Below are 26,776 nucleotides of genomic sequence, written 5' to 3'. Positions count from 1 at the left end.
TCCCCCCCCATAACTGTCATACACAGAGACCCCAATAAGAGCCACCCCCAGATCCCCCATAAGTGTCACCCACAGATCCCCCCATAACAGTGTCCGTCAGCCACAGATCCCCAGTAATAGTGCCATCCACAGACCACAATTAGTTCAAAACCCACCAAAAGCACACCTTTTGGTTCAAAATATTTTTTTTCTTATTTTCCTCCTCAAAAACCTAGGTGCGTCTTATAGGCCGGTGCGTCTTATACGGCGAAAAATACGGTAAATTACTTTTTCCCTGACTTTACAAAAATCATCCAAAAGTGTCCAATATCACAGAAGTACACTTCTATATCTCATCTACATAGGCTATACATGTTCAGAGAGTTATATTGTTTTTATGTCAGGAATATTAAGCGATTTACTTACTTTCTCCTCATAGGGCAGTCTTTCATAAAGTGTCCAATTTTGCCACAAATGCGGCAACATCTGTCATTTGGAGCAACTTCTCCTTCAGTCAAAAGTTCTGGATCAAAGAAATATTCCTATAAAAAAAGGAGAACAAAAAAAATAGCCAGCTAGCTTTAGTTGTTTTAGACAATTAAAAAAAACTTGGCCAAGCCGTAAAATGGCCTAACAGGTTATTAAATCAAAAAAATAAAAGTTATACTCCTCCTTTTCTCTAGTGCCATTCTCCTGCCACTGTTTGCAGTGAAGTGCTAGGATACTTCTTCTGCAGCCAATCATGCCCCTCAGAGGTAGTGATTGGCTGCAGCAGTGACATTCCCTATAGCTGTCTATAAACTAACAGCATCAGGAGAACCAAACCAGCCCTGCCGAGAATGGCACTGGAAAAAAAGGGGGGAAGGGGGATATAACTATTTTATTTTATTTGTCCTAGATTACTGAAAATTCCTGATAACATTTTTTTATCCATGTTAAATGGGTTATCATCCAAATAGGTTCAAAATTCTGTGTTCAGTTTTATTTATAAAAGTTCTCCCAAGCCCATGGGATAGTAATAGATTTACCTAAATAATAACATGCTGCCCACAGCCACGACTAGAGGGTTCTTACGAGCTTACTGCACAAGCCCCATTAGGGACATCTTGATGCTAATGTCAGTAAAGCGCTGCGGAATATAGTAGCGCTATATAAGTGCATAAAATATTAATAATAATAATAATAATAATAATAATAATAATAATATGGTGTCATTTGGCTCAATGTAGAACAGGCCACTGTTTCAGTCTACTGAAAAGCAAAATGAAGGACACATGGAGAATCTGCTGGAGGATAAGTGAACCCATGCTCGTCCACCTTCAGCAGTCTCCATGTGTGATATTCCTTGCCCTTTTTATCCTGGATTGCAGAAAGATAACTTACACACTTACTTTGATGGGAGCAGTGCTGCAGTAACCAGCTCTGTGCAATGAATGATCAGACACCCTCACCACAATGAATGATCGGTGAGGGTGTCTGACCTCCCTGCTTTTCCCGAGACTAAGCCATCAATATTAGAGTACCAGAAAACCCATTTAAACAACAAATGCATATATTAAATGTAGAAAAGAATCTCCCCTGGTAACCACCACATACTGAGGCCAGGGTAAGCGCATTTGAAACAATAAATATATGTGTATGTGTTTGAAGGGTATAAACACTGGTAATTATAAATCACATTTCCAACAATCACGTTCCAGTCACCATTTTGGATGGATATTCCTTGGGGATTCCTTTCACTGGAGTGCCAAATAAGCGCCTTCCATTGATAAAAGCTTTCATTATAAAATTTGTCACTACGATGGAAGAAAGAGAAAATAGTTATATCAAGTCGATAATCCATACATAATATAGTACAATATGCACATATTTCCAATACTTACTTTTCCTGGATAATCCAGCTCCCAAGTTGTGAGTTAAGTCAAAAGGATCTGGTAATATAAATGGAAAAGGTGGACAATCGGTATATGCCCCATATTACATCCAAAATATAAAAGCCTAATGTTCGGAGGACAATGGTAAGTTTTAAAAGGGCTTTTCTGGGGGGAATCATTTTATGTAAAAATGGGCTTAGAATGAGTTAAAGTACCAATCACTACCCACCTCTCAGACCCTCTACCGCTGCGGTCCCCAGACCTCTCCACTTCCAGGTCTATCACTAAGGAAATGGCTTGGACTGCCAACTCAGCCAATCACTGGCCTCATCAGCGACCCACTTCAGCCACTGACTGGCTGAGCATTTCCTATGTGTGGAGCAGGGAACAGAGCCGCGGTTGAACAGTAGTGGCAGGCAATCGGTGAGGGGAGTTAATGATTGCTTCATCACTATTGTATGCAGCGCAACCGTTTTCTAAATGATGTCATTTTTTTATATTGCTAATTTCTACATACACATTTATACAGTGTAAAATAATGGAAAGGCAGAAACATTACAAGTTTAGGAACACATATATAAATGTCCATAATTATGCAACACTAATACAAAGGATTCTGCCATATTATAGCCGATTATTAAGCGGGATATCAACACGGATGTACCTTCAATGACAATATACTTGGAGGTCCATTGCTTTTTAAAAGTGGTCAGCAAACTCTTTTTTCTGATTGAGATGACATGCTCTTTAAAATCAAAGTCTTCAGTGTAAAAGCGAAGGAGGCCCACCCAGAGTTCACCAACAGATTCCTTATTTTTTCCAAATTCTGGCCAGTACTTTGCCTAATAATTAAAGTTTGTGTTAATTTTTCACCACTCAGTACAATATTGTAAAGTACACTAGTCGGCTGTGAAGGAGTTCAAAGAGAAAAAATGCAAATACAATGTGCATGAAGATGTGCCATTAATTGTGCTGGCCGGAATATCTAAATAAACAAAGAATTGTTTCTGTAATACAGACCCCTAAACACGGCTATATTATGGCTGTGCACAACTTGTAATCTTCGGGCTCTTTCACACAAGCGAGGTTTCCATCCAGACTGAATCCTGACCCATTCATTTCAATGAGTCTGTGCACATGAGCATTGTTTTTCAGGCATCCTCTCTGCGTTCAGGTTTGCCCGCTGTGCCCCTGTTCACTTTTCTCGCCTGTAGCATCGGTACAGGGAGGAGGAGACTGCCCTGTTTCTCAATGGGCGTCTCCTTCTGGCTGTAGCGCTGTCCAATCACAGCGGAGAGCATCACAGCCACTGAGAAAAAAAATAAAAAATACTTCCCTTCTCCCTGGCTGTGACGCTCTCTGCTGTGATTGGACCGCGCTACAGCCAGGGAGAAGGAGATGCCCATTGAGAAACATTAGCCTACCAGGCGAGAGAAGTGAACAGGGGCACAGCGGGCGAACGGAGCGGCGCCCAGAAAAAAAAATAAATAAATAGTAAGCGATCTTGCATCCATGGACTATGCCCTACATAACCTGCTACTTATTTCATAATGTCTGGAGCCATGAAAGCTCATCTTTCAGTTTTTCTTCATTCGCTTGGGAACACATGTAATCCAAATACAATATGAACAGAATCAATGGAAACACAACACAAATCGCAGAACAACTTATTCAACGTGTATGCAAAATCATCAGTTTATTTCCTGAACAGATCCTGACAATCCGTATTGCTCAAGTAAAAGAAGCCTTAAAGAGAATCTATCACCACGAAATGCAGTGCAATCTGCACGCAGTATGTCATACAGCAGGAGAAGCTGAGCAGACATATATAGTTTTATGGGAAAATATTTAGTAATAACAGCATTCCCTGTGTAAGTGTGTATACATAGATAGCTGTCAGTCACTGATAGCTGTACACGGGGGAGGTGTTATCAGCGATTGATAGCATTCTCTGCGCAAGTGTGTATACAGAGAAAGCTGGCAGTTACTGATAAAAAGGAAGAGCCGAGACTTAAATGTAAAAATTACAAGTTTTGCCGAAATCTTTTCCTATAAAACTATATATGAATCTGCTCAGCTCCTGTTCTATAACATGCTGCCTGCATTTTGTGCCGACAGGTCCTTAAAGATGGCTTGCACACAGACACAATGAGCCAGCATTGTGTAGTCCTCATCATATGGGAGGAGAGACAATGAGGCCAAAACTAATCTCCAAGCTCAGTGTAACAACTACAATGCCAAGTATAAGACCAGCTACTTCCATTACACAAGTAGCATTATTTTGTAGAACAATGTGTGGCGTGTATGCAGCTCCTAGAAACAAAGCTCCTTACACAAAGCAGGAGCTGGGAAAGTGGGCATATACTTACCAACTCTTCTGTCTGGGAAAAGAAGTACACATTCCAGCCATCAACCAGTATTTCAGGCTTACAGCCATTAGTGTAGATCTAGAATAAAGTTACACAGTAAACTGGTTTATAGATGGAAAAACTGAAAAGCTATTCACGTACAAAGCATTCCTGTCGGCAGCAGTAAAAGATTCACACAAATCGAAAGTTTCAAAGAAATGTCAATTTGTTCGAATTTTCTCGACAAAATTATGGGGGGGGGGGCATCAATATTTTTTCTGAGCTCTTGTGAACAGCATCCAGAGATGTGCATTACAACAGCCATATAGACCATAGGAACCTATAGACTGGATGTGTTCATTGATTTCCATGGGAAAGTTTTCTAGGTATTCATTATATATGTTAAAAATCTTGTAACAATAGGCCGCTGCAACTTCGGGGACCACCACAGGCTGTGCATTGAAAGTGAAAAATGTACCGACATCTGGTTTGTTGTCTACGTGGTTTACATTACTAAGCGGCTGAACATGGACCATGCTGCTCTCAGGTTCTATTACGCTACAATACGGTGTTAGGAGATCAGAACGTGTTAGCAGTTTTTTTTACCAATTAAAACAGAATATTAGAATATCCTTCAATTGAAATCATTAATTTTCTGATTTTGGATAATTTTATTTTTTATTTTGTATACATGATTATAGTGGCAGCCATGTTGCCAAACCTGCTGCGCTGTTAACAGAGGTTTGCTTTACAGCAGCTATATGGACATAGGGTCCAGTAGTCTGGGGATGAACCACTGAATTCTCTATGAGAGTGTTCTAGGCATTTAATGTCATGTGCAGAGAGAATTGTGCTGTGAAAGGGAGGAGGTGAGCTGTGTTCATCACCGATGTTGTGGATTCTTTGTCAGACTTTGTTCACATCTCCATTAGGAGGTCCGGCAGGCTGTTCCGGCACAGAGCAGCCTACTGGATTGTCTACTTCACTGCCGAGTCCCCATTGACTGGAATGAGGTCCGGCGGAGACCTGGGCCGATTTCCGGCATAGATGCCAGGTTTCAGATGGACAGAAACTGTTGCATGCAAATTTCTTTTGTCCAGCCAACAGCTGGCATTTGCACCAGACCTCCGAAATGAAGATGTGAACGCAGCCTTATATGGATCCAGCTTTATAACAGGCGATTTCTATCATTATGATCCTGCACGTGATGACAAAATAATCACTGAGGAGTGATCTCGCAGGATAGGAAGTGTCAGTTTATTTTGATGTTTAAAAGCCAGTGTGAAAACGGCAAGATTTACAGTACTGTGCAGAAGTCAGGCAGGTGTGGAAAAATACAGCAAACATGGAAGTGTTAATAGTTTATTTTATCAATTAACAAGATGCAAAGTGAATGAACAAAAGAAAAATCTAAATCCAGCTCCCAAGTTGTGAGTTAAGTCAAAAGGATCTGGTAATATAAATGGAAAAGGTGGACAATCGGTATATGCTCCATATTACATCCAAAATATAAAAGCCTAATGTTCGGAGGACAATGGTAAGTTTTGAAAGGGCATTTCTGGGGGGAATCATTTTATTTAAAATAAATCAAATCAATATTTGGTGCGACCACCATTTGCCTTTAAAACAGCATCAGTTCTTCTAGGTACAGTTACACACAGTTTTTGAAGGAACTCCAGAGAGGTTGTCCCAAACATCTTAGAGAACTAACCACACCTTTTGTGATGTAGAGTTGCTCAGATTCTTCTGTCTCTTCATGTAGTACCAGACCGACTGAACAATGTTGAGGTCAGGGCTCTGTGGGGGCCCATGTCGTCACTTCTAGGACTCCTCCTTTACACTGAAGATAACTATAAATGACATTGGATGTTGTTTGACATTGGCCTTGGTATTGCATGCTACATAAGTATCTGCCTGTATTTCTCAGTCTTGAGGAAATGCATGAAATGGGCAACGTTGAGGACCATAGAAAAAGGGCCAAATGCATGAAAACATAGGAATCTGATTCAGAAAAATTGCAGTAGGTGCTCTGGACTGAGGAGTCAAAATGTGAAATATATGGCTGGAACGGAAGGCAGTTTGTTTGTCAAAAAGGACTGGAGAGCGCTGCCTTCTCTTTAAACAGCTGATCGGGTGTCGGACCTCCACCGATCTGATATTGACGACATATCCTGAGGATAGGTCATCAATAATAAAAAGCAGACAACCCCTTTTAACAGCTATCTTCAGAGTAAAGAACTTCAAGGAGTCCTGGAAGAGATGGTATGGCTCCCCCAGAGCCCTGATCTCATCATCAAGCCTCTCTGGGATTACACGAAAAGAGAAGGATTTGAGCAACATCCACATAAGATCGGAGATTAGTTCTACAAGATGTTTGGAACATCCTTCCTGCCAAGTTCCTTCAAAAACAGTGTGCAAGCGTACCTAGAAGAATTGATGCTGTTGTCACACCAAATATTGGATTTGACTTAGATTTCACTCTCATTCACTTTGCATTTTGTTAATTGATAACCAAACTATTACGCTGGGTTCAGACTTGAGCGTTCTGAAACGAGCGCTCTGTATGCGCGATTGTACGGGCGTTTACAATCGCGCATACAGAGACAGGGGTGCACACATTGTCGCGCGTTCCCGAATATCTATGTGCGGGAACGCGCGACAAACGCCCAAAAAAAAGCTCAAGCACTTGTTTGAGCGTCGGGCGTTTTACAGCGCGATCGTACGCGCTGTAAAACGCCCAGGTGTGAACCCTTCCCATAGGGAATCATTGGTTCTTGCCTGTTGTGCGTTTTACAGCGCGTAGGAACGCGCTGTAAAACGCTCAGGTGTGAACCCAGCGTAAGGGTATGGCTACACAGCGACAGTAGTGGTGATCCCATAGAAGTGAATGGGATCACCACTACCCAGCAAACCTGTCTGCGATGGCTGTCGCCCGACCAGTGTCGCCGTACCCTTAACACTACTATTTTTGAAAGCATTCTTACTTTGCAGATTTTCCACACCTGCCTAAAAAACTTTTAATTAGTACTTTATTTTATTTAAACATGGAAAACAAAATCACCACAATTCTAAAATAATACAAGGTCATACTGCATAATATATAAAATATATACATTTAACATAGTAATCTTATTTTCTGTTTCTACATTCTGCAAAACAAAGGGAACACTTTTGAATCCATTTCCATTTATTTATAAACTAAATGTAGGGAGGTTAATAATTTTGTTCTTCAAACCATTAGCTTATGTCCCATTCATGCACTGAAGATTGGTGCTTTCTGATCCATTTTTAAGCCAAGATTTGAGACTAAAAAGGTTAAGTCAGGCTTCTGTTTCCTTTTTACTGACCCAAATCGGAATAAAAAAAAAACTGTGTTGTTCATACTGTATCATAAAAGATTAGTACAATTACAGGATGTGAAAAGTAGTATGTTAACGTGAAGAGGATTAAACTGCAGAATGTATGAACATGCACAGTGAGAACACCGCAAGCCTGTTAACATCAAAAGTGTATCGGGGCAGGGTACCATTTCTTTTTGTCGAGGGCACATAGTAGGGGTAAGGAATCTTACAGGCTATGCAATGCTCTTCTGGAGTAATCACCCCATAACAGCTCCCTGCAGATGAGATACTGGCTTAGCTGTAAGTTATGTCTCAAGGCCCCTTTAAAAGGTCGAACAATGAAAGTTCTAGCAATCCTAGCTCACCTCTTGGAGAACAGGTATAACAGGTGGGTTCCTTTGTTGAAGAAAGTACAGCACCATAAGTGTGTATGCATATGAAGAAAGGCTACCACGAGAGGCATCTCCTATGTCGCACATCTTTTGGAAAAACAGAGGGACAGTGTAAGATTACATCTACAGAACCGATCATGTAAAATTGAAATCTTTAAAAACAAAGCCAGTACCTTGGTGAAGACTTTCATAATGTAACAGAGATATTTGACTCTCGGGTCAATAGCAGCATACGATGATAAAAGACGAGTGTTATGAAGAGCCTGCAAAACAAGCAATGTGGGAACGTGATAAAAGAAATAAAAGCTGAAATAAATCATTGTCTATAGCACTATTCTAATCCTAACTCACCTAAGAGAGGGAATGTGTACTAGTATTAAATGTCAGAATTGTAAAAGTTTTAATGAATATGGCTCAGGTGTATGTAAACTTATGACTTCAACTGTGTATATTCAGGATGCATCAGTATACAGTTTGCATTGAGCCAACCAAACAAGCTCAATTTAAATAGCTCCACACCTAAGGGTACTTTCACACTATTCTTTTCTGGGATTGAGTTCCGTCCTAGGGGCTCAATAAGAACAGATCAGTTTTATCCCCATGCATTCTGAATGGAGAACAATCCCTTTCAGGATGCATCAGTTCAGTCTTTTTGCCTTTTCAGGACACAGATAATACCGCAGCATGCTACGGTTTTATCTCCGTCCAAAAATCCTGAACACTTGCCGGAATGCCGGATACAGCATTTTTCCCCATTGAAATGCATCAATGCCGGATGCGGCCCCGAGTGTTCCGGCAAAACTGATCTGGCATAACGGTCTGCGCATGCTCAGACCGCAAAAAATTTGAAAAAATTAATAAATGCCGGATCAGTATTTCCGGATGACACCGGAGAGATGGATCCAGCATTTCAATGCATTTGTCATACGGATCAGGATCCTGATCAGTCTGACAAATTCCATCAGTTTGCACACGTTCTGACGGATCTGGCAGGCAGTTCCGGCGACGGAACAGCCTGCCGGAATCCTCTGCCGTAAGTGTGAAAAGTACCCTTAACCATGTGGTTTCTCCAAATTCAACACAAAACACCTCATTTAGGGTTCATACACATTAGCTGTTTTGCGGTCCGCAAATTGCAGATCCGCAAAACACAGATATCAGCCATGTGAATTCTGCATTTTGCGGAACAGAGCGGCTGGCCCCTAATAGAACAGTCCTATCCTTGTCCAGACATGGAAAAAATATGTTTGTGTGTATGAGCCCTTAGGGCAGGTATGCTCAACCTGCGGCCCTCCAGCTATTGCAAAACTACAACTCCCAGCATGCCTGAACAGCCTACAGCAGGGCATTGTGGGAGTTGTAGTTTTACAACAGCTGGAGGGCCGCAGGTTGAGCATGCCTGCCTTAGGGTATGTCCACATGACTGAAAATACAGTGGAAAAGACTGCTGCAGATAAAGAATGCGCAAATTGAATGTGGTTCTAGCCGTGGATTTCACCCTCTCCATTGCAAAGGGTGAAATGAGTGGTGGCGATCTGCAGCATAAATAGGCATGCTGCAGATTTCAAATCCGAATTGCAGATCAATTTACAAGCTTTTTTTTATGCAGTGTGTACACTTCGTACTATACCAACAAGGCAATTTTTGTCTATGATTAGATTTCACTCATTTTTGGCGAAAAAGCATTACTAATTGGCCTTTATTAAAAATACTGAGCTGTTCTGTCACAAAGGGTTAACTGTTTTTCTAACTGTGTGACTGGTACTTTCACTTTGTGCCAATGTCAGAGAGCAGAGATAAGGAGCCTGTCAGTTCCCCAACTGACGGAAAAGAGAAAATCCAGAGGCTGATACTACAGCATATAGAGCAGTGATGGCTAACCTTGGCACTCCAGCTGTGGTAAAACTACAACTCCCAAGATGCCCCCCTTGCTTGACTGCTCTCAGAACTCTGTAGAAATAAATGGAACATGCTGGGAGTCGTAGTTTCACCACAGCTGGAGTGCCAAGGTTAGCCATCACTGATCTAGAGGATCTGCGCCATCTTGGTCACAGAGTGGCGATGCTAGAGACAAACCAAGATGCCATGCTAGCATTTAAAAGATAAAACGAGGGACCTGCTGAATGTACATAAAACCCTCCTAAATTAAGCTTTCCTCAGAATTAAAGATCAGGAGAATAGGAGCCGCAGGCGCAATATTCAGTGTAGAGGCCTACCTGCAACAGATGCTCCTGATGCGTTGCCTCAAGTAGCTAAAAAGATCTTCGCTACCCTCCTTGGTGAAGAGAGCGCTAATCAGGTCACCATTGAAAGAATACATAGGGCTCTAAGCCCTAAGGCTGGGTTCAGATCTGAGCGTTTTACAGCGCGTTCCTACGCGCTGTAAAACGCTCAACAGGCAAGAACCAATGATTCCCTATGGGAATGGTTCTCACCTGAGCGTTTTACAGCGCGTACGATCGCGCTGTAAAACGCCCGACGCCCCAAGAAGTACATGAGCTTCTTTGGGGCATCTTGTCGCGCGTTCCCGTACATAGACTTCAGCGGGAACGCGCAACAATGGGCGTTCGCTTGTCTCTGTATGCGCGATTGCAAATGCCCGTACAATCGCGCATACAAAGCGTTATTTTCAACTTGTGCCAAAAAAATAAAAAAAATTCTAGGAACTCGCCATGCCCCTCACGGAATACCTTGGGGTGTCTTCTTTCCAAAATGGGGTCACATGTGGGGTATTTATACTGCCCTGGCATTTTAGGGGCCCTAAAGCGTGAGAAGTAGTTTGGAATCCAAATGCGTAAAAAATGCCCTGTAAAATCCTAAAAGTACTCATTGGAATTTGGGCCCCTTTGCGCACCTAGGCTGCAAAAAAGTGTCACACATGTGGTATATACCCATACTGTGTGTGAGAAATATCTCTGTAAATGACAACTTTAAAAAAATATTTATACAAAGTTGTCAATTTACAGAGATATTTTTCTCACGCAGCATGGGTATATGTAAAAATACACCCCAAAACACATTGCCCTACTTCTCCCGAGTACGGCGATACCACATGTGTGACACTTTTTTGCAGCCTATGTGTGCAAAAGGGCCCAAATTCCAATGAGTACTTTTAGGATTTCACAGGGCATTTTTACGCATTTGGATTCCAAACTACTTCTCATGCTTTAGGGCCCCTAAAATGCAAGGGCAGTATAAATACCCCACATGTGACCCCATTTTGGAAAGAAGACACCCCAAGGTATTTCGTGAGGGGTATGGCGAGTTCATGTAAAATTTAATTTTTTGTCACAAGTTAGTGGAATATTAGACTTTGTAAGAAAAAAATAAAAAAAAATTTGCACCATAGTTTGTAAACGCTATAAATTTTTTTTTTATCAAAGACATGTAGAACAATAAATTTAGAGAAAAATTTATATAGAAATGTAGTTTTATTTGAAAAATTTTACAACAGAAAGTGAAAAATGTCATTTTTTTGCAAAAATTTTGATTAATATAAAAAAAAGTAAAAATGTCAGCAGCAATGAAATACCACCAAATGAAAGCTCTATTAGTGAGAAGAAAAGGAGGTAAAATTCATTTGGGTGGTAAGTTGTATGACCGAGCGATAAACCCTGAAAGTAGTGTAGTCCAGAATTGTAAAAAGTGGTCTGGTCATTAAGGGGGTTTAAGCTAGGGGGGCTGAGGTGGTTAATAAGATGCAGCCCTTAGCAACCAGTCTGCATAAAACTGCAATCTCACTATTCAGTTAAGATGGCCACCACTGCCCTCACCCTGAGGCTAATCCTGTCTGCCCTCACTAGCCAGTAACAATAGCCCCCCGAAAGGGTCAGTAACCAGAGCCCCCCCCCAAAGGGTTAATCTCCTGCAGCACAAAGGGGTCCTCTTACCACATGTTGCTTTCATTTATACACTGAGCAGACGGCAGATCTCCCTTCCCTGCTCTGCGCTGCTTCGGCTCTGCATTCTCCAGCTCTGCTGAGTGAGGGAGCGTCTGCCAAGCGCAGGGACCGGGAGAAGTGCACACAGCCCAGGCACTGTTATCAGCTGCTGGGGAAGACCTGGCTTTAATCATTTACTTATAGCCCCTGGCTGTCTGTAATCTGACCTTGCACGCTGCTGCTTCTGCGTCCTCCAAACACAGACGGACCATGCCTAGCAACCTGATTTTAAGCACAGGTAAAAGTGGAAAATGTGGAATTAAGGGGTAATTGAATACACAGTGAAAAGTTGAAATAGGGCCACCAAGGTGATATTAATCACCACAATCCAATACGCCAAAAAAAATTAAAAATACGACAGTTATACTTTAACATATCCTGCCACCCTCCATTATTCACTCATTAAAAAGAGCTAGTAACTTTCACCTGGGCGACCAAAAGCCTTCACTACTTGGGAACACAGATATCTGTAGACACTGGAGAGCTATATGCACTCAACTATACTACCCTCCCTCAAAAGCATTAAAACTCAACTGAAGAATACACAAATCCCTTTTATTTTATGGACTGGCAGGAATAATTTCCTTAAAACCTATATTGTACCAAATATTCTTTACTTACTCCAAACTCTCCCCATATGGCTCCCCCTTTCCTTTTTTAACTAAATCTGTTCAAGCTTTTCTGCTTCTCTCTGGGGTACAGGGGTTTGGTGGCTTTGGCCTTCCAGACATGGGTCATTATTATAAAGCGGTGTATGTTAGTAGAGGTTTATTACTCCGCTCACAAAATCCTCCTTTGCCATGTACAACTCTACAGCATCTGTTATCTCCCCAAGAGAAGTGTATCCTTTCGGGACTACGTTCTTTAGTCCAAAATACTATTTTTCCAATGCCCTATTATGGAAGGCACATTGTCAGTATGGTCCTCCCTACATAAATTTCCTACAATTTCCACACCCTAATATGCCTTTAGTTTTTTTTATAGGGATGAGCGAATAGACTTTGGATGAAACATCCGAAGTCGATTTGCATAAAAATTTGTTCCAATACTTTACGGAGCGGAGCTCTGTACAGTATCAGACTGTATTGGCTCCAATGAGCTGAAGTTATTACGGTACTTCGCGAAGTCTCGCAAGACTTTGCATAATAAACTTCATAAATCAATTTCTACTGTAAAAAAATAATTTCCCAAACTTGGGTTCGGTTCCAAGTGATACCTTGTAACCGAACCAGAGTTCGGGAAATGTTTTTTAGAGTAGAAATTGATTTATTAAATTATGCAAAGTCTTGGGAGACTTCGCTAAGTACCATAATAACTTCGGCTGATCGGAGCCAATACAGTCTAATACTCTACGAAGAGCTCGCTCTGTACAGTATTCAAACAAAGTATTATGCGAATCGACTTTGGATGTTTCATCCGAAGTAGATTCGCTCATCCCTAACAATTTACAAGCACATTTACATCCACATATTAATCTGGACCAGAAAAGGCTTTCATTCTTGCCCATTCTCATGGCTTCAGCAGATGTATCAGAATTCAAAAGAACTCCTACAAGCTCTTGACTAGATGGTACAAAACCCCTGTGTTTCTCCATATGCTTAACACAGATATACCAAACACTTTTTGGCACCCTTTTGGAAGAAAATAGAGGATTCAATGAACCAGATCTGCACCTTCCCGAAAACCACTGATCGTAAACTTATTATGCTTTGGTGTCCAAATCATAGCCTTACTCCCGCGGCCACCAATCTCCTCACTATGCTTATAACTGCCACAAGACAACTGATTCCTTCCTATGAAGAGATCCCCTCCACAGTTAATTCCTGGATAAAGCGGATCAAATATTTCGTTTTGGAGAACTTGCCGATTGGGAATTAAACACTTGACTGAAACAGTGGAGCCTGTGGATGGGTTTCCACATCTAATGCTCACTTTCATAGATATGCTAATCTATTACCGGGGTGATTTTATTTTTAATATATCCACATGCCATATTGCTCCTTTTTGCATGTAATTTTAGCTCTGAGACATGACCCTTATTGGGTTTACGTGCCTTGTTTTCCAATGCCCCACTTACCCCTTCACCCTTATCCTCCCCTCCCTACCTCATACTCTCCACATCTTCTATGCTTCCTTGTATTCCCCTTCCCCTTATCTTGATTTATGGCATATTACTTGTGCTATATTATATTGAGACTTATGTACTTTGTTCCATGTATGTCTCTCTCTTGGGCTTATTGTAGCTTACTTGTAATGTGTCTGTTTTATTTGCATTAATAAAAAAATAAATTTACACAAAAATATAGTAATGACTTCAGTGAGGAAGCTTAAGCTTTGGTGTCATTAGACCTTACAAAAGGACAATCAAGCCAAGCATACCTCAAAGGCCACCAGATCTCGGATTCAAAAGTGTGGCCATCATAGTTATAGAACTTTAATCCACAGAAAATCTTTGGTGAGATTTGAAGAAGGCGGCTGCAGCACACAAACCCAAAATATCAGTGAACAGGAGGCTTTTGCCCATAAGGAACGGATTTATATTCTTCAGGAGTCGTCGGGCTTAACATCACATTTACTGCTGGTTAAAGACTCTAATCATAAAGGCTAAAAATTCGGAGACTGCAATAATTATTAAAAGTAGCATTTTGTGATGAATTTGGAGAAAATACTTGTTATATTAGGTGTGTTGAGCTATATAAATTGTTTTTGTCAGGCTTATTCACCACATTTACAGACTTTCAGCTGTTTGCAAATAATAAATAAATTTTTTTTAATGGGGTCTGCATAACCAATTGCAACTGCAATCATTTTGAGCTGCAAATTCTGCAGTATACGTCTCGCCCCACCTCCAAGTGCAGTGGCGACAGATTCCAAGTTGAAGCATACCATCTTGTGCCCATTTCCACCTAATGGAAAACTGTGAGCCTTATACAAGCGTTGTTATCGATTTCAGACAATAGGGAGAACAATACTGCCCTGTAAAGCGCCTTTTAGTGAACGCACTTACCAGTGTATTGTATAAACTGATGTCTCCTTCAAGTCCACTTCTTACATGGTAGAACTTCACAATTGGCACTTTGGCTGTGGTAATGGGAAGAATGTTCCTCAAACCTTAAAGAGAAAGGGGGCTTATAAGAATGGGGTATGACTTTGAATAAAAGGGGGCATGGCTTAATCACATCTCCATGAGACAAAAATTGCACCAAAATTTTGGAAAAAAAAAACTTAGACTAGGCTTCTGTCATCCATATTGTTTACAATAACTTAAGCAAATTGTATAGAAATTCCACATGATTGAGCTGTATGGTTTAAATTGTGGTGAAATATTTCACTTGGTCCATCGGTTTGAGGACATTCACACCTAATAAGTAGGCACATTTGCTGGCACGTTTACAGTGTAAAGCATTAGGCTCTAGACGCTTCACATTGCCAACTTAACCACTTTCTCCTCAGTTAGTGGCAAAAATACTACAGTTCTAAAACAGACAAAATTCTGGTGCACAGGCACATTTTTGGTGCAGGGGACAGAATTCTCTGGTAAATCTGAATCAGGATTTATCATATGGCAAATTTTAAAGGTCCAAGCACCTGAAATCATAAATCTGTCTAATATTAGGGCAGGGATTTGTATTCTTACAGTGCAACTTTGGACAGTATTCGTAAATCTGCCCGTGTGCGTTTTACCACTAGCAGTTTCTTCATGGCATTTTTCCCCCATACATAAGGTGTTATCAAAATTACTGGAAAATGCAAAATGCTGCATTTTTGAAAAGAAGCTAGAAAGGAATAAAACAAACAAAAAAAAACTCCTAATAAACAAAAATAAAACATGTCAATAACAAAAAAACTTGTGTGACCTGAATTTCATATTTCCCATAGACCTTCAGCTAAGATAAAAAGCTAAATAGAATCCTCTTATGTTGGCTGGATTGGGCAATCACATGTATGGGCAGTGCAAAAAGACTAGAGACTGTCTAAAGATGTGCCAAAGTTCATCAAACTGGTGAAAGCACGGTGATTAATTTGGTTGCATCTTAAGATACTTTTGTCTCACAGTATACCAACTACTGGTTGGCTTACTTTGTGGCAAAAATGTGGTTATTAAAGGGGTTCTGCAGTACTTTTTTTAACGGATGATCTATCCTCTGGATAGATCATTAGCATCTGATTGGTGGGGATCCTATACCTGGGACCCCTGCCGATCAGCTGTTTGAGAAGGCAGCAGCCTTCTCTGTTTCCCTCAGGCCCAGTGACGGCACAACTAGTATCACTGGCCGCGGTGGGGCTAAGGTCTTGAATAGAGCTTAGCTGTGCCCAGGCCAGTGATACTGGGCCTGAGGAAAATGGAGATAAGACCATGGCGCTCCTGGAGTAGAACCCCCTGCTAAACAGACACATGTCTCAAACACATAGTAAATGTGGAGAAAAGCATGTACGCCAGTTTTTGGCACAAATTAAGCCATATTTATGGCACACTTAGCATAAAAATGTATACATTCAAATTAGCAGTTGAAGATTACCCTGATGTCTTCTAAGGTGCCTCGCCAACTCTTCAATAGTCCTTATAGAGTCCAGCTCCTAAGGCAGGAGGGAAAAAACACAACAGAAACATGTGAATAGAGTGCCAACTGCATACCACTGTACTTTGCTAAAACTATTTCAATTACCTCTGCAGTTTCAAGGCCCTCAAATGTCATGCAGATATCCAAGTCACTCTGTTTAAAGCCAAAGCCATTTTTTGAAGAACCAAACAAACTGAGCCTGGCTCCTATCAAGGACAGAGGAAAAAATAAAATAAAAGTTAATACGGTAGTTAAATATAAATTTGCCTCATTGAGTCTCAGTAGTAGGAATTAGAGGGGCTAATGTACATGATCTCAACTGTACAACGTATGTTAGATAGAAAATATTTACCCTTAAATTCACGTCTGATGAAGTCCTCAAGATCTTGTCTTATATGCTCCCGGGCTTTATCTTCCAGGGAAGTAGGATGAAAATCCTCTGTACAAGACAGACGAGTGATGAACAAGGTAAGATTCTTAAATATATCTCAGGTTTTCTGATTTAACCAATTCCACCTTGTTATGAGTGGATTATAACTAAAAAAAAAATATTTTCTTAACCAGCAGAGGGCCTCAGCGAGACATCAGAAGGGCAAGGATAAGTTCACACGCTGTGGATTTGCAGTGCAGATTCCGCACAGCAAATTCGCAGCAGAGTACAGCAAAATAAAAGTCTATGGGATTTTCTAATCCACACCTACATGTCGCAGATTTTCTTTTTTACACAGAGCTTTCAAATCCGCAGCACTTACATTATCCTACAGATTGTTCATGCATCAGTTGTGGAATTTTTCCATTACCCTTAATTCAGTTTAAATCGTCAGGTAAATTCGCAACTGACAAGCGAGTTGTGGATTTACCTGCAGATTTGGTCTTCTAACCGCTTAAAATCTGCAAGGTGAACATAAACTAAAGAAGCCTATAGACTTAGAGCAATCTGTTGGGGTGTATTGGGGCAAACATAATGGTAGCTTATGCCATTACATATTTGTATGAGTAGCAGATGAAAAAAAACCTAGATTTTTGTACTTCCCGTAAAACTCGTTTCTCTTCCGTTCATTGGGGGACACAGGCTTGACCTTGGGTAAAAGCTATTGCCACTAGGAGGCAACACTAAGCACAAAAGTGTGAGCTCTTCCCTCCAGCTATACCTTTCCTACAGGGACTAAGCTAAAACAGTTTGTGCAAAAGCAGTAGGAGAAGCAAAATAAAAAAATAGGAAAACCAACCAATGTACAAACCCAGAATCACGCAGACCACAACGAGGCCCGCAGCCAGAGAAAAGGGGTGGGAGCTGTGTCCCCCAATGAATAGAAGAGAAACAGATTTTACGGTAAGTACAAAACTCTAGTTTTCTCATCCGTATCATTGGGGGACACACAGGCTTGAAATTGGGACATTACAGAGCAGTCCCAGGGGTGGGCCATAACGAAGAAGCCCTCCGGCCAATCAGAGAACTGCCGTCTGCAATACTCTATGCCCCAGAGAAGCGTCAGAAGATGCAAAAGTGTGTACTCTGTAAAACTTGAAAAAGGTGTGTAAAGACGACCAGGTAGCCACCTTGCACAACTGAAGGGGGGAGGGGCTTGGAGTCAGGAATACTTACCCGTCCAGCATCTTCTGCCCCCCCGGTTCCAGCCAGGTCACCACCTTCGGTGTGCGGCCCCTTGGGGAGGGACGCTACACCGGAACAGAGGGAACTTTTCGTGGGTGGCCGTGGTGACCCGAAGGCTGGCGGGATGCAGAGGCTTTCAGAACGTCTGGTACTCCTTGTCTTCCGGAGACCAGGAAGGAGCAGCGGGCATGGGGACTCCCTGGTCTCCCATCTCCTGGGTGGGAGTGCAGGCAGCTAGGACTGCCTGTAATCCCGCTGGAAGAATGGAAAAAAGAAAAAGAAAAAAAAAAAAAAAAAAAAAAAAAAAAAAAAAACACTAAATAATCAGCAGACCTGCAAAGCAGGGAAGGTCTGCCTCCTACGGACACTAAGCTAAAACTGTTTTAGTTTAGTCCCTGTAGGAAAGGTATAGCTGGAGGGATAAGCTCACACTTTTGTGCTTAGTGTCACCTCCTAGTGGCAATAGCTATACCCAAGGTCAAGGCTGTGTCCCCCAATGATACGGATGAGGAAAATAAATTAACAAAATAATCTCCCGAAATGCGCTGCCCCAAAGCTGGAAATCAAGTGGCAAATCCATCATGTTAGGGAAAAGGTGGGGCTGGCTTCAGGCAAGCAACCATGAAAAATCTGAAGCTAGCTAAGCAAGGCTATATTCACATGTTTGTCACAGGCTCCATTAGGAACGTGTGTCGCAGATTCTGACATATTTGATGAGAAGGCCAGCACAGCATGCAGCAGCACTCTACCCAACAAAATTACTAACACAATTATGGGATCACAAAGAACCCTATTATAAGTCCACTGAGTCTATCCGGGTCAGTTTGCTTCAGTCACGTGATGGATCTGGCACGCCACTGTGGTTCCTGTTTATAACAAAAACCATCGTACAGATCTGGACGCAGCCTACATAAAGTAGTGACTGAATGTGGCTCAAGATCAACACAATATGAGGCAAATTCATTCCAGGCCATTACATAAACGGGAAGCAAACATGTTATTAGAGTCCGTGAGTCTCTGAATAAGGATTCATGACCGTGTACAAGGAGACAGAGCATGCGGTACGTGCTTTCCATTCACATGCAACACTCACCGTAACACTGGACACAAACTTGATCCAAAAGCTGTCTAAATTTAGCAGTGAGAGCCGGCAAAGGTTCCAGTTCGATTTTTTTGAAGTCTTCTGGACAGTCTTTCTTTAGATGCCCTTCTTTCTTGCACAAGTTACATACAACAGTGGGAAGCTGAATTGCAAATAGCAAAAAAAATATATATATAATGTTTGTCACTTCTCACACAGCTTTTTTTTGGGGGAAAAAAAGCCCAGTTTTTGATATAACTTTTTGAGCCAAGCCAGAAATGAATTCAAAAGGGATGGGAAATATAAAGGAAAGATTTGTACTCCTTCCTGCTGGATCCACTCCTTGCTTTGGCCCAAAACGTAAAAAGAGATTGAGAGATTCGAAATTAAAAACACAGATGTGAAAGTAGCTTTATACAGGTTGCTGCGAACATGGTGATACCATAGATGTGTGTGTTTTACCACTTGAAAATTTTTTTTTTTTTATAGTCACACTATGAGAAATTGCTTTTATAATGCACTGGTATACTTGTATACTTGGTTCATGTTTTCTGATGCATTTTTTTAAGCCAAAATCAGGAACGGATCATAAATGGCAGTGCTCCAGACTAAAAAAAATATTAAATTCTGAAAGAAAACAGTCAGCACTCAGTGTTCCAATGGCGTGGTGCACGTCTCTCAAGTCGGCGTCTCCGGAACAAAATGTGAAGATAAGACCAGCACTAACTGGTAAGTTGCAATTTGTCTTAAAGGGGTTGTCCGAGTTATTTTTTTGTTCTATGTTCCTAACTAAGCAAATATAACAGCTTTCCAATTAACTCACTTTATCTCCAGTGTCTGGTTTCTCAGATTTCACAGAGGGTCACATAACCTGTGATGTCAGCTTCTCTCCCTGCTCTGATAAACTTTGGCCTGTAAACAAGACTCACTGGGCTGGCCACGCCCCCCTCACTGCTGCTCTATCCTAGGCATCTTAACCCCTTCAGCTGCACACACTGGCTAGCTGCAGCAGTGACAATTCTGGGCACAGGAGCTGAAGGACTAGAGAGAGCATTGCACAAGAAGGTAGGGGGAGATCCTGTGTGTATTAGCAGTGTCATTATACAGCTGGGACTTGTAGTCCTACACATAGAACATGCTGCAGAGTCTCCCAGCACTCAGGGCAGCTCTTGCATCCACTCCCTTAGCAGTGCAGGGGGAGGGGCAAAGATTGTTTTTATTGCATGTAAACAAAGGGCCAGAAGAAAACCAGGGAAATGAGGAAATATCCTCATTCCCTCCTCCTGAGGGCCTGTGACCAAGGTCCCAAGTGTATATAGAAGAGAAAAAAGGCAGCACTCCAGATTGTGATGAAAAAAGTGGACGGTTTATTCACCCATCTAGCAGCAATGTTTCAGCTCTCTCATTGGAGCCTTTGTCCAGCTGAATAACATGTGAATGGATCACGGTGAACCAGAGACCTGGTGGAATCTGCTGGCGTCCGTACGGATTCCACCAGGTCTCTATGGTTCACCGTGATCCATTCAAAGGTTTTTAGTGTTTTAATTGATTTGTTTTTGCGATACACTGTGTACACTTTACCATACTTGATTGGTAATCATGTATGTTTTTCGATTTTCCACTGTACTTATCACGATATACATTTTATATGATGTTGACAATTATGTGGGATATAACCATGGCGACAGATTAATTGTATTCTCAACACTGTTATATTTTTGACGCACTTGCACTTTAATGTTTTATCAATTTGGAATTATGATAATTATTTGCACTACTTATGTATGTCAACTTGCACATGTTATTCAGCTGGACAAAGGCTCCAATGAGAGAGCTGAAACGTTGCTGCTAGATGGATGAATAAACCGTCCACATTATAAAAATTATATATATATATATATATATATATATATATATATATATATATATATATATATATATATATATATATATATATAAATAAAACCTGGGCTTCAGTACCATCCTGGCTGCCATGGTAACCAATCAGAGCCCCGCGACTTAACTGCTGGGGCTCCGATCAGAACTACCACTGCCACCAATGAGGAGGAGGGGAGGAGAACCTGTGGCCACTGCTTATAATATAGTTATAACACTGGGGGGTTTGCACCACCAATGATTAAACCTTACGATACTGGGGTTGGGCGCACTGCGCCACCAATTAATATAATTAACACAGTTTAAGTGTAGGCAGCGGTATCACATACCCGGCACCTGCCCTCTGACATTTTGGTTGCCATCTGGAGCGCTGAACAGATAATGGAAAGGTGGGGTTGCATCCTCTTTTTCAATCCACTCCTGGCTTTGGCTTCAGATACAAAAAACATGGAAACCAAACCCCAAAAATTGGAAGTTTTACAAATGCTCCTCATTAAAACGGTAATCCAGTAATTTCAAGATCAGTATCCCACAGACACCCCCTGAAATGAATAGAGCTCCAGGTTCGAGCAAGCACACTGCCACTTCATTCATCTCTATGGACTGGCCATGTTCATTTCGGGGGACCCTACAGAATTTGTGCCCCTGTTCTCATTTTCAGCAGGGTTACTAGCAGCAGTACCCCCACCAGTTACCCCTTATCCTGTGGACATGGGATACCTTGAAATTATGGTTATACACCTTTAATTTCAGAATCCTGTTGATGGCCAGAGAGCAGGACATGGTGTTAACTGGGCAAGTTAAACAGTCAGAGGTAAGTAGGCCTCTGTGACCTGGTGAGTGGGTCTAAGCATTTTTATCAAAACATATAAAGTGCCTTGTGTTTAAAATTGTGCTTAGCAGAAGTACATCAATGCATAGCATGTGCCTTAGGAGAATGGCACTAAGCAACTGTGTTACAGGAGAACCCTGAATTATGAAAGCCACTAAGCGTCCATTCACACGTCTGCAAAAGGGTCCGCACCCGTTCCGCAATTTTGCGGAACGGGTGCGGACCCATGCATTCTCTATGGGCCTGGACGTGAAGCGGAGAGCACACCATGTGCTCTCCGCTTCAGCATTTGCGTAGCGTGGCCCTGAACTTCCGCTCCGCAGCTCCGCAAAAGATAGAACATGTCCTATTCTTGTCCGCAGCTGCGGACAAGAATAGGCATTTCTATAGCGGGTGCCGGCCGGGTATAAGGCTGGGTTCACACTTGAGCGTTTTACAGCGCTTTTCCTACGCGCTGTAAAACGTTCAACAGGCAAGAACCAATGATTCCCTATGGGAATGGTTCTCACCTGAGCGTTTAACAGCACGTACGATCGCGCTGTAAAACGCCCGACGCCCCAAGAAGTACAGGAGCTTCTTTGGGGCGTCTTGTCGCGCTTTCCCCTACATAGACTTCCGGGAACGCGCGACAATTACGTATGGATAAAGTGCTAATCCAGAATAAGAATGGTGTTTAACGCCACACTATTTCTAAAGGCCGTGAATGGGATTTGGTGATTGGAGGTACACAACTCCATTCACCATTCAGCTCTCTGGAACACAGCGCTCTCACAAAGTAATGGATATGCAAACTAACATTAAAGGCTGAAAGCAAGCTTAAATGGAAGCACAAGTTCTTTTCATCAATTTTACAGAAACGGAAGTCTTATAATTTCACGCTCCCATTAGAGGTTTTTGAAAAGTATGTTCCCGCAAGGACTTTCTATTTGAATGCATGAAGAGCATGAGAAGTAGAAATGGACTGTTATGTTGTACCCAAACCGATTAGGCACATGGCATGTCTGTAGTAAGAGGAAATGTGGCATTTCATTTAAAGAGACCCTGTCACCTCTCCACACATACCTTTATTAGTAACTACTTGCATTCCCCATGTAATAACAATTCTGGGGCATTTATCCTTATGAATCCATGATGTGCCATTCCTTTGATATTTCTGTTAGTAGTTTATGAATGAATTGCCAGCAATCTGCAATAAAAGGTCTAGATGGGTTTTACCAGTTGGAGCATTGTCTCTACATGTTCAACATTGGCAGCATTGATTGGATAGCGTCTGACAGTGCAAGGACATGTCCTCAACTGGAAACAACCAGTTGGACCTTTATTGTAGACTGCTAGCAATTCATTCATAATGTTAAGCAGAAATAGTAAAAGAATGGCACAACAGAGTTAAAAGAAAAGATGCTCCAGTATTGTTGCAAGCAGTTACAAATACAGACATGTCAGGGGAGATGATCTTCAATAAAAGGTACATTGCATTTTAGAAAGACCACCCCCAAATAGGTGAAATGAAGAGGCAGAATAGATCAGCTATGCACAGTGCCTCTTCAGCTTTGCTTGACTCCCTTGTAGGACTTAGAAAAGCAGCACACTGGTTCATAGATGGTCTAAGAGCCTGCATGCTGCTAAGCCTCCCTCAGAGAGGTAGCTAGAGGTTGATCATTGCCAAGGGGGCTCAAAACTCAGCTGATCGATTCTGCACGGTTAGTGACTGCACACACCACTGACTAGAACTTCATGACCCCTATAAAACAATTCATAAAAAGCCATATAAAAAAGGGAACATTAGAGAAAATCAAGTTAATGTGAACAAACCAAGCTATATAAAATGGCTTCCAGACATACCTTGCCTTTCGTAAATGTTGATCTGCTGAATTCATAAAACAAACAAACATCTTCTATGGCAGAGCCTTCAGAAACTGGCAGAGGCTTCTTTGCATCTTCTGTTTTCTGAAGCACTCTGCCAGCAAGTCCTTCATTGGTCTCGTCGTGGTCTTTACAACTGCTGGCAGATACTTGTACAGTTTGGCCATCTTCGGGTAACAATTCATCCACTGAGCCAGTGTAAGTGTTCTCTAGCTCATCATCATTTAATATATCTGATGCCTCTCTATGAATCAATATCAAACTAGACTCTTCATCATCCTCTTCCTCATCATCTGAATTGGGTACAGCTGCCAGTCCAAAGTCATGGATGGTTTCCTCCAGTTCATCTGTACCCTCTGTGCTCTCCCCCTCTAGGTCAACTTTTTCACCATAAAGGTCACTGCTCTCTAAGCCAATCTCCTCACCCTCAGTCACAATACCTCCTTCAAAATCAGACAAGCTGTCGGTTTCTTCATTTCCTGGCACTGCCGCGTCTCCACTTTCACTGTCTTCCTCGTAGCTTTGATCAATCGTGATATAATCACCTTGCCCCTCATTTCCCATTAAAGGGTGGTCATCATCAGTATCTTCATGAGGGCTTTCTGGTTCTTCTGAGCCCTGGAAGAAATCTTCTGAGTCATCTAAAATAATCTCCTCTGTTATGCAGTCAGCATCCTCAAGATTAACATCTGGGTATGTAATATTATAGTCAAGTTTTTTCTTCACTTTGCTATCCAAGTTACTTTGAACCTCGCTGCAACTGGGCTGGACAATTACAGGATAGCCTGAACCATCATGATGGTCTATGGTTAAATCTTCCAGCTGCTTACTTATTTTCTGAACAAAGTTTGGACATTTCACAGCACTGGGCTTACTTCCTCTGTTAGCATTTGTAGCAGAACTGGTTTTTTTAACGCTGCATTTTCCAGACTTGTTTTGGGGCAGAGCAAAATATTTGTAGGTTGCCTTTAAACAGTGAAGAAGGTACTCATACACTAGCTGACTGTTCATTGATCTTGCTACATTCCTCTTTACAGAGTAAGGATCTAGATTTTAAAGATGAAAAGTTAGGTTGTGATTGATATACACAAGTTGTTGAAACAGACAAATATCCACTTCAAATCCCTTTAATTGTCTTTTGGATAGGTCTTAGAAATTGCCCCGCAGAACCATCAAGAAATGTGGGCTCCATTGCCACTCTCCAGCCTTGCCACTCTTTTGTATACCAGTTCTTGTTTATTTTCTGTAACTGATCTTTTATTGTTTTATTACTAATTGTACCTCAAACGGAAAGGAATGCATTTTGGAGCATTCCGTTCAGTTACATTTTGTCCCCATTGACAATGGGGACAAAACGGAAGCTTTTTTCCGGTATTGAGACCCTATGACGGATTTCAATACCGGAAAATAGAAATGCTAGTGTGAAAATAGCCTTAATTATACAAAACATCTAAATTGTTGCCTTATTAACTACTGATTTCCCATATTATCCATCCATCACCCTCTTTTACCAAGAGAGGAAAAACCGAAACCTATACAAAAATGTTATAACACCTGGAAAACTTGATGCGACTGAGCAGAGATTGACAGATATAGAAGTATAGACTGCTAGTGATGCTTGGTTTATGATCACACAACCAAGTTGGTGCACCCTTTATTTTGGGTTCTGCAGCAGGGTATATGTTGAGACAGAGTCACATTTCACCTTGCTTTGATACAGGATGCCACTCTGGCATGGTAAAAAAGTCATACAGGTGCTGGATATCCTCCTGTAGTATATTATTCCAAGCTCTTTCAACTTGGACCCATAGTTCAGTCAAGGTGCTTCATGGCCCCATCCAGTCCTAGATATTCTCAGTGTCGGAGAGATTTGTAAATTGAGCTGCTGGATACCCTGAAGAGCATGCAGTGTAGCCTAGTCATTGTGTGGAATGCCACATCTCCTGTGTCAAGAAAGGTCGTAGGGCTGGTTCTACAATGTCTTGGACATACCAAAGGCAACGTTCCCTGCATGAATGCCAAATGGGAACGACCATGGTAGCTAATGGCGGACCACTCCATGACAGCTGGTGTTGGTCCTGTGTGCCTCTGCATTATGCATGACAGTAGCAGGAGCTCTAGCACTTCTGCCAACTCTGATGCGGCCATCATTAGTACCATGGCAGAACCTGCTTTCGTCAGTGAACACTATTGTTTGCCACATCAGTTTGTAGGACGGCTGTTGAGTGCCTACTCCCATCATGCATAGTGCAAAGACACACAGGACCAACACCAGGTGTCATTGTGTGAGACACCATTAGATACCATGCCCGATCAAGTCTAGTATTAGTGGTGGGAACATTGGCAAGCCTTCGGTATGTCCAGGACATTGTGGAACCAGTTCTACTGCCTTTTTTGACTCAGTTAGGAGACCTGGTGTTCCAACAAGATAACACCTGCCCACACACTGCCCGTGGTAGGGGATCTAACAGCTCCTCTGGCCAACTCAATTGCCAGATCTCTCCTCCATCGAGAATGTCTGGGACTAGCTGGGCGATGGATCTCCCATGTACAGCAGTCAAGAACGACCTTGGCTGAACCAAGGGTCCAAGTGAAGAGTTTGGAATGACAAACCACAGGAAAATATCCAGCCTCTGTATGACTAGTGCCATGCCAGAGTGGCATCCTGTATCGCAGAAAGAGGAGATGCCACACAGTATTAATGTGCTCTGCCACAGAACCAGTAATTTATATTTTGTAAATCTTAGCTCAACTGCATTTCATTTTCCAGAAGTATATATAGACACACACACACACACACACACACACAATGCGATCCCGGCTACATAAATCTCTCTTTATTACAATAGGCGAAGTAATATGGAAACCAAGGAAAGGGCAGAAGGAAACCATTCATGCCTGGACTCCCCACAAATGTTTTTTGCATTGCTAGTATATATTTTCTATCCCCTCCACTTTTCCCCCAATGCTTTTTGTTCTTAATTTTCTTTTTTTCTCCTCATTTTTTCCAGATGTACTATCTTTCTCCATTCTGTAAATGTTGGAAATTTAT

The 26,776-nt window shown here is 41.7% G+C and overlaps 1 protein-coding gene and 1 long non-coding RNA gene across 2 annotated transcripts in view; one reads left to right on the top strand and one right to left on the bottom strand.

The window, feature by feature from the left end:
• The window catches only part of TUT7 (terminal uridylyl transferase 7), a 75,466-nt gene that overhangs the window by 8,674 nt on the left and 40,016 nt on the right, over nt 1–26,776 (bottom strand). Inside the window, exons 13-25 of the mRNA XM_044273587.1 lie at nt 23,704–24,770; nt 19,146–19,296; nt 16,790–16,876; nt 16,543–16,643; nt 16,396–16,453; nt 14,883–14,986; nt 8,108–8,197; nt 7,908–8,021; nt 4,223–4,300; nt 2,518–2,695; nt 1,863–1,910; nt 1,684–1,775; nt 406–521 (exon numbers count right to left, since the gene is read on the bottom strand). Coding sequence (XP_044129522.1) covers nt 406–521; nt 1,684–1,775; nt 1,863–1,910; nt 2,518–2,695; nt 4,223–4,300; nt 7,908–8,021; nt 8,108–8,197; nt 14,883–14,986; nt 16,396–16,453; nt 16,543–16,643; nt 16,790–16,876; nt 19,146–19,296; nt 23,704–24,770 — 2,284 coding nt within the window. The remainder of the gene's footprint in view (nt 1–405; nt 522–1,683; nt 1,776–1,862; nt 1,911–2,517; nt 2,696–4,222; nt 4,301–7,907; nt 8,022–8,107; nt 8,198–14,882; nt 14,987–16,395; nt 16,454–16,542; nt 16,644–16,789; nt 16,877–19,145; nt 19,297–23,703; nt 24,771–26,776) is intronic.
• LOC122922841 lies at nt 19,800–26,772 on the top strand. The gene is made up of 3 exons (XR_006387198.1): nt 19,800–19,862; nt 21,783–21,843; nt 26,736–26,772. It is a non-coding gene; the product is annotated as an uncharacterized LOC122922841 (long non-coding RNA).

This window comes from Bufo gargarizans, chromosome 1 (assembly GCF_014858855.1).
Source record: "Bufo gargarizans isolate SCDJY-AF-19 chromosome 1, ASM1485885v1, whole genome shotgun sequence".
In the NCBI taxonomy this organism is placed as follows: Eukaryota; Metazoa; Chordata; class Amphibia; order Anura; family Bufonidae; genus Bufo; species Bufo gargarizans.
This window is presented reverse-complemented; position numbering and strand designations above follow the sequence as displayed.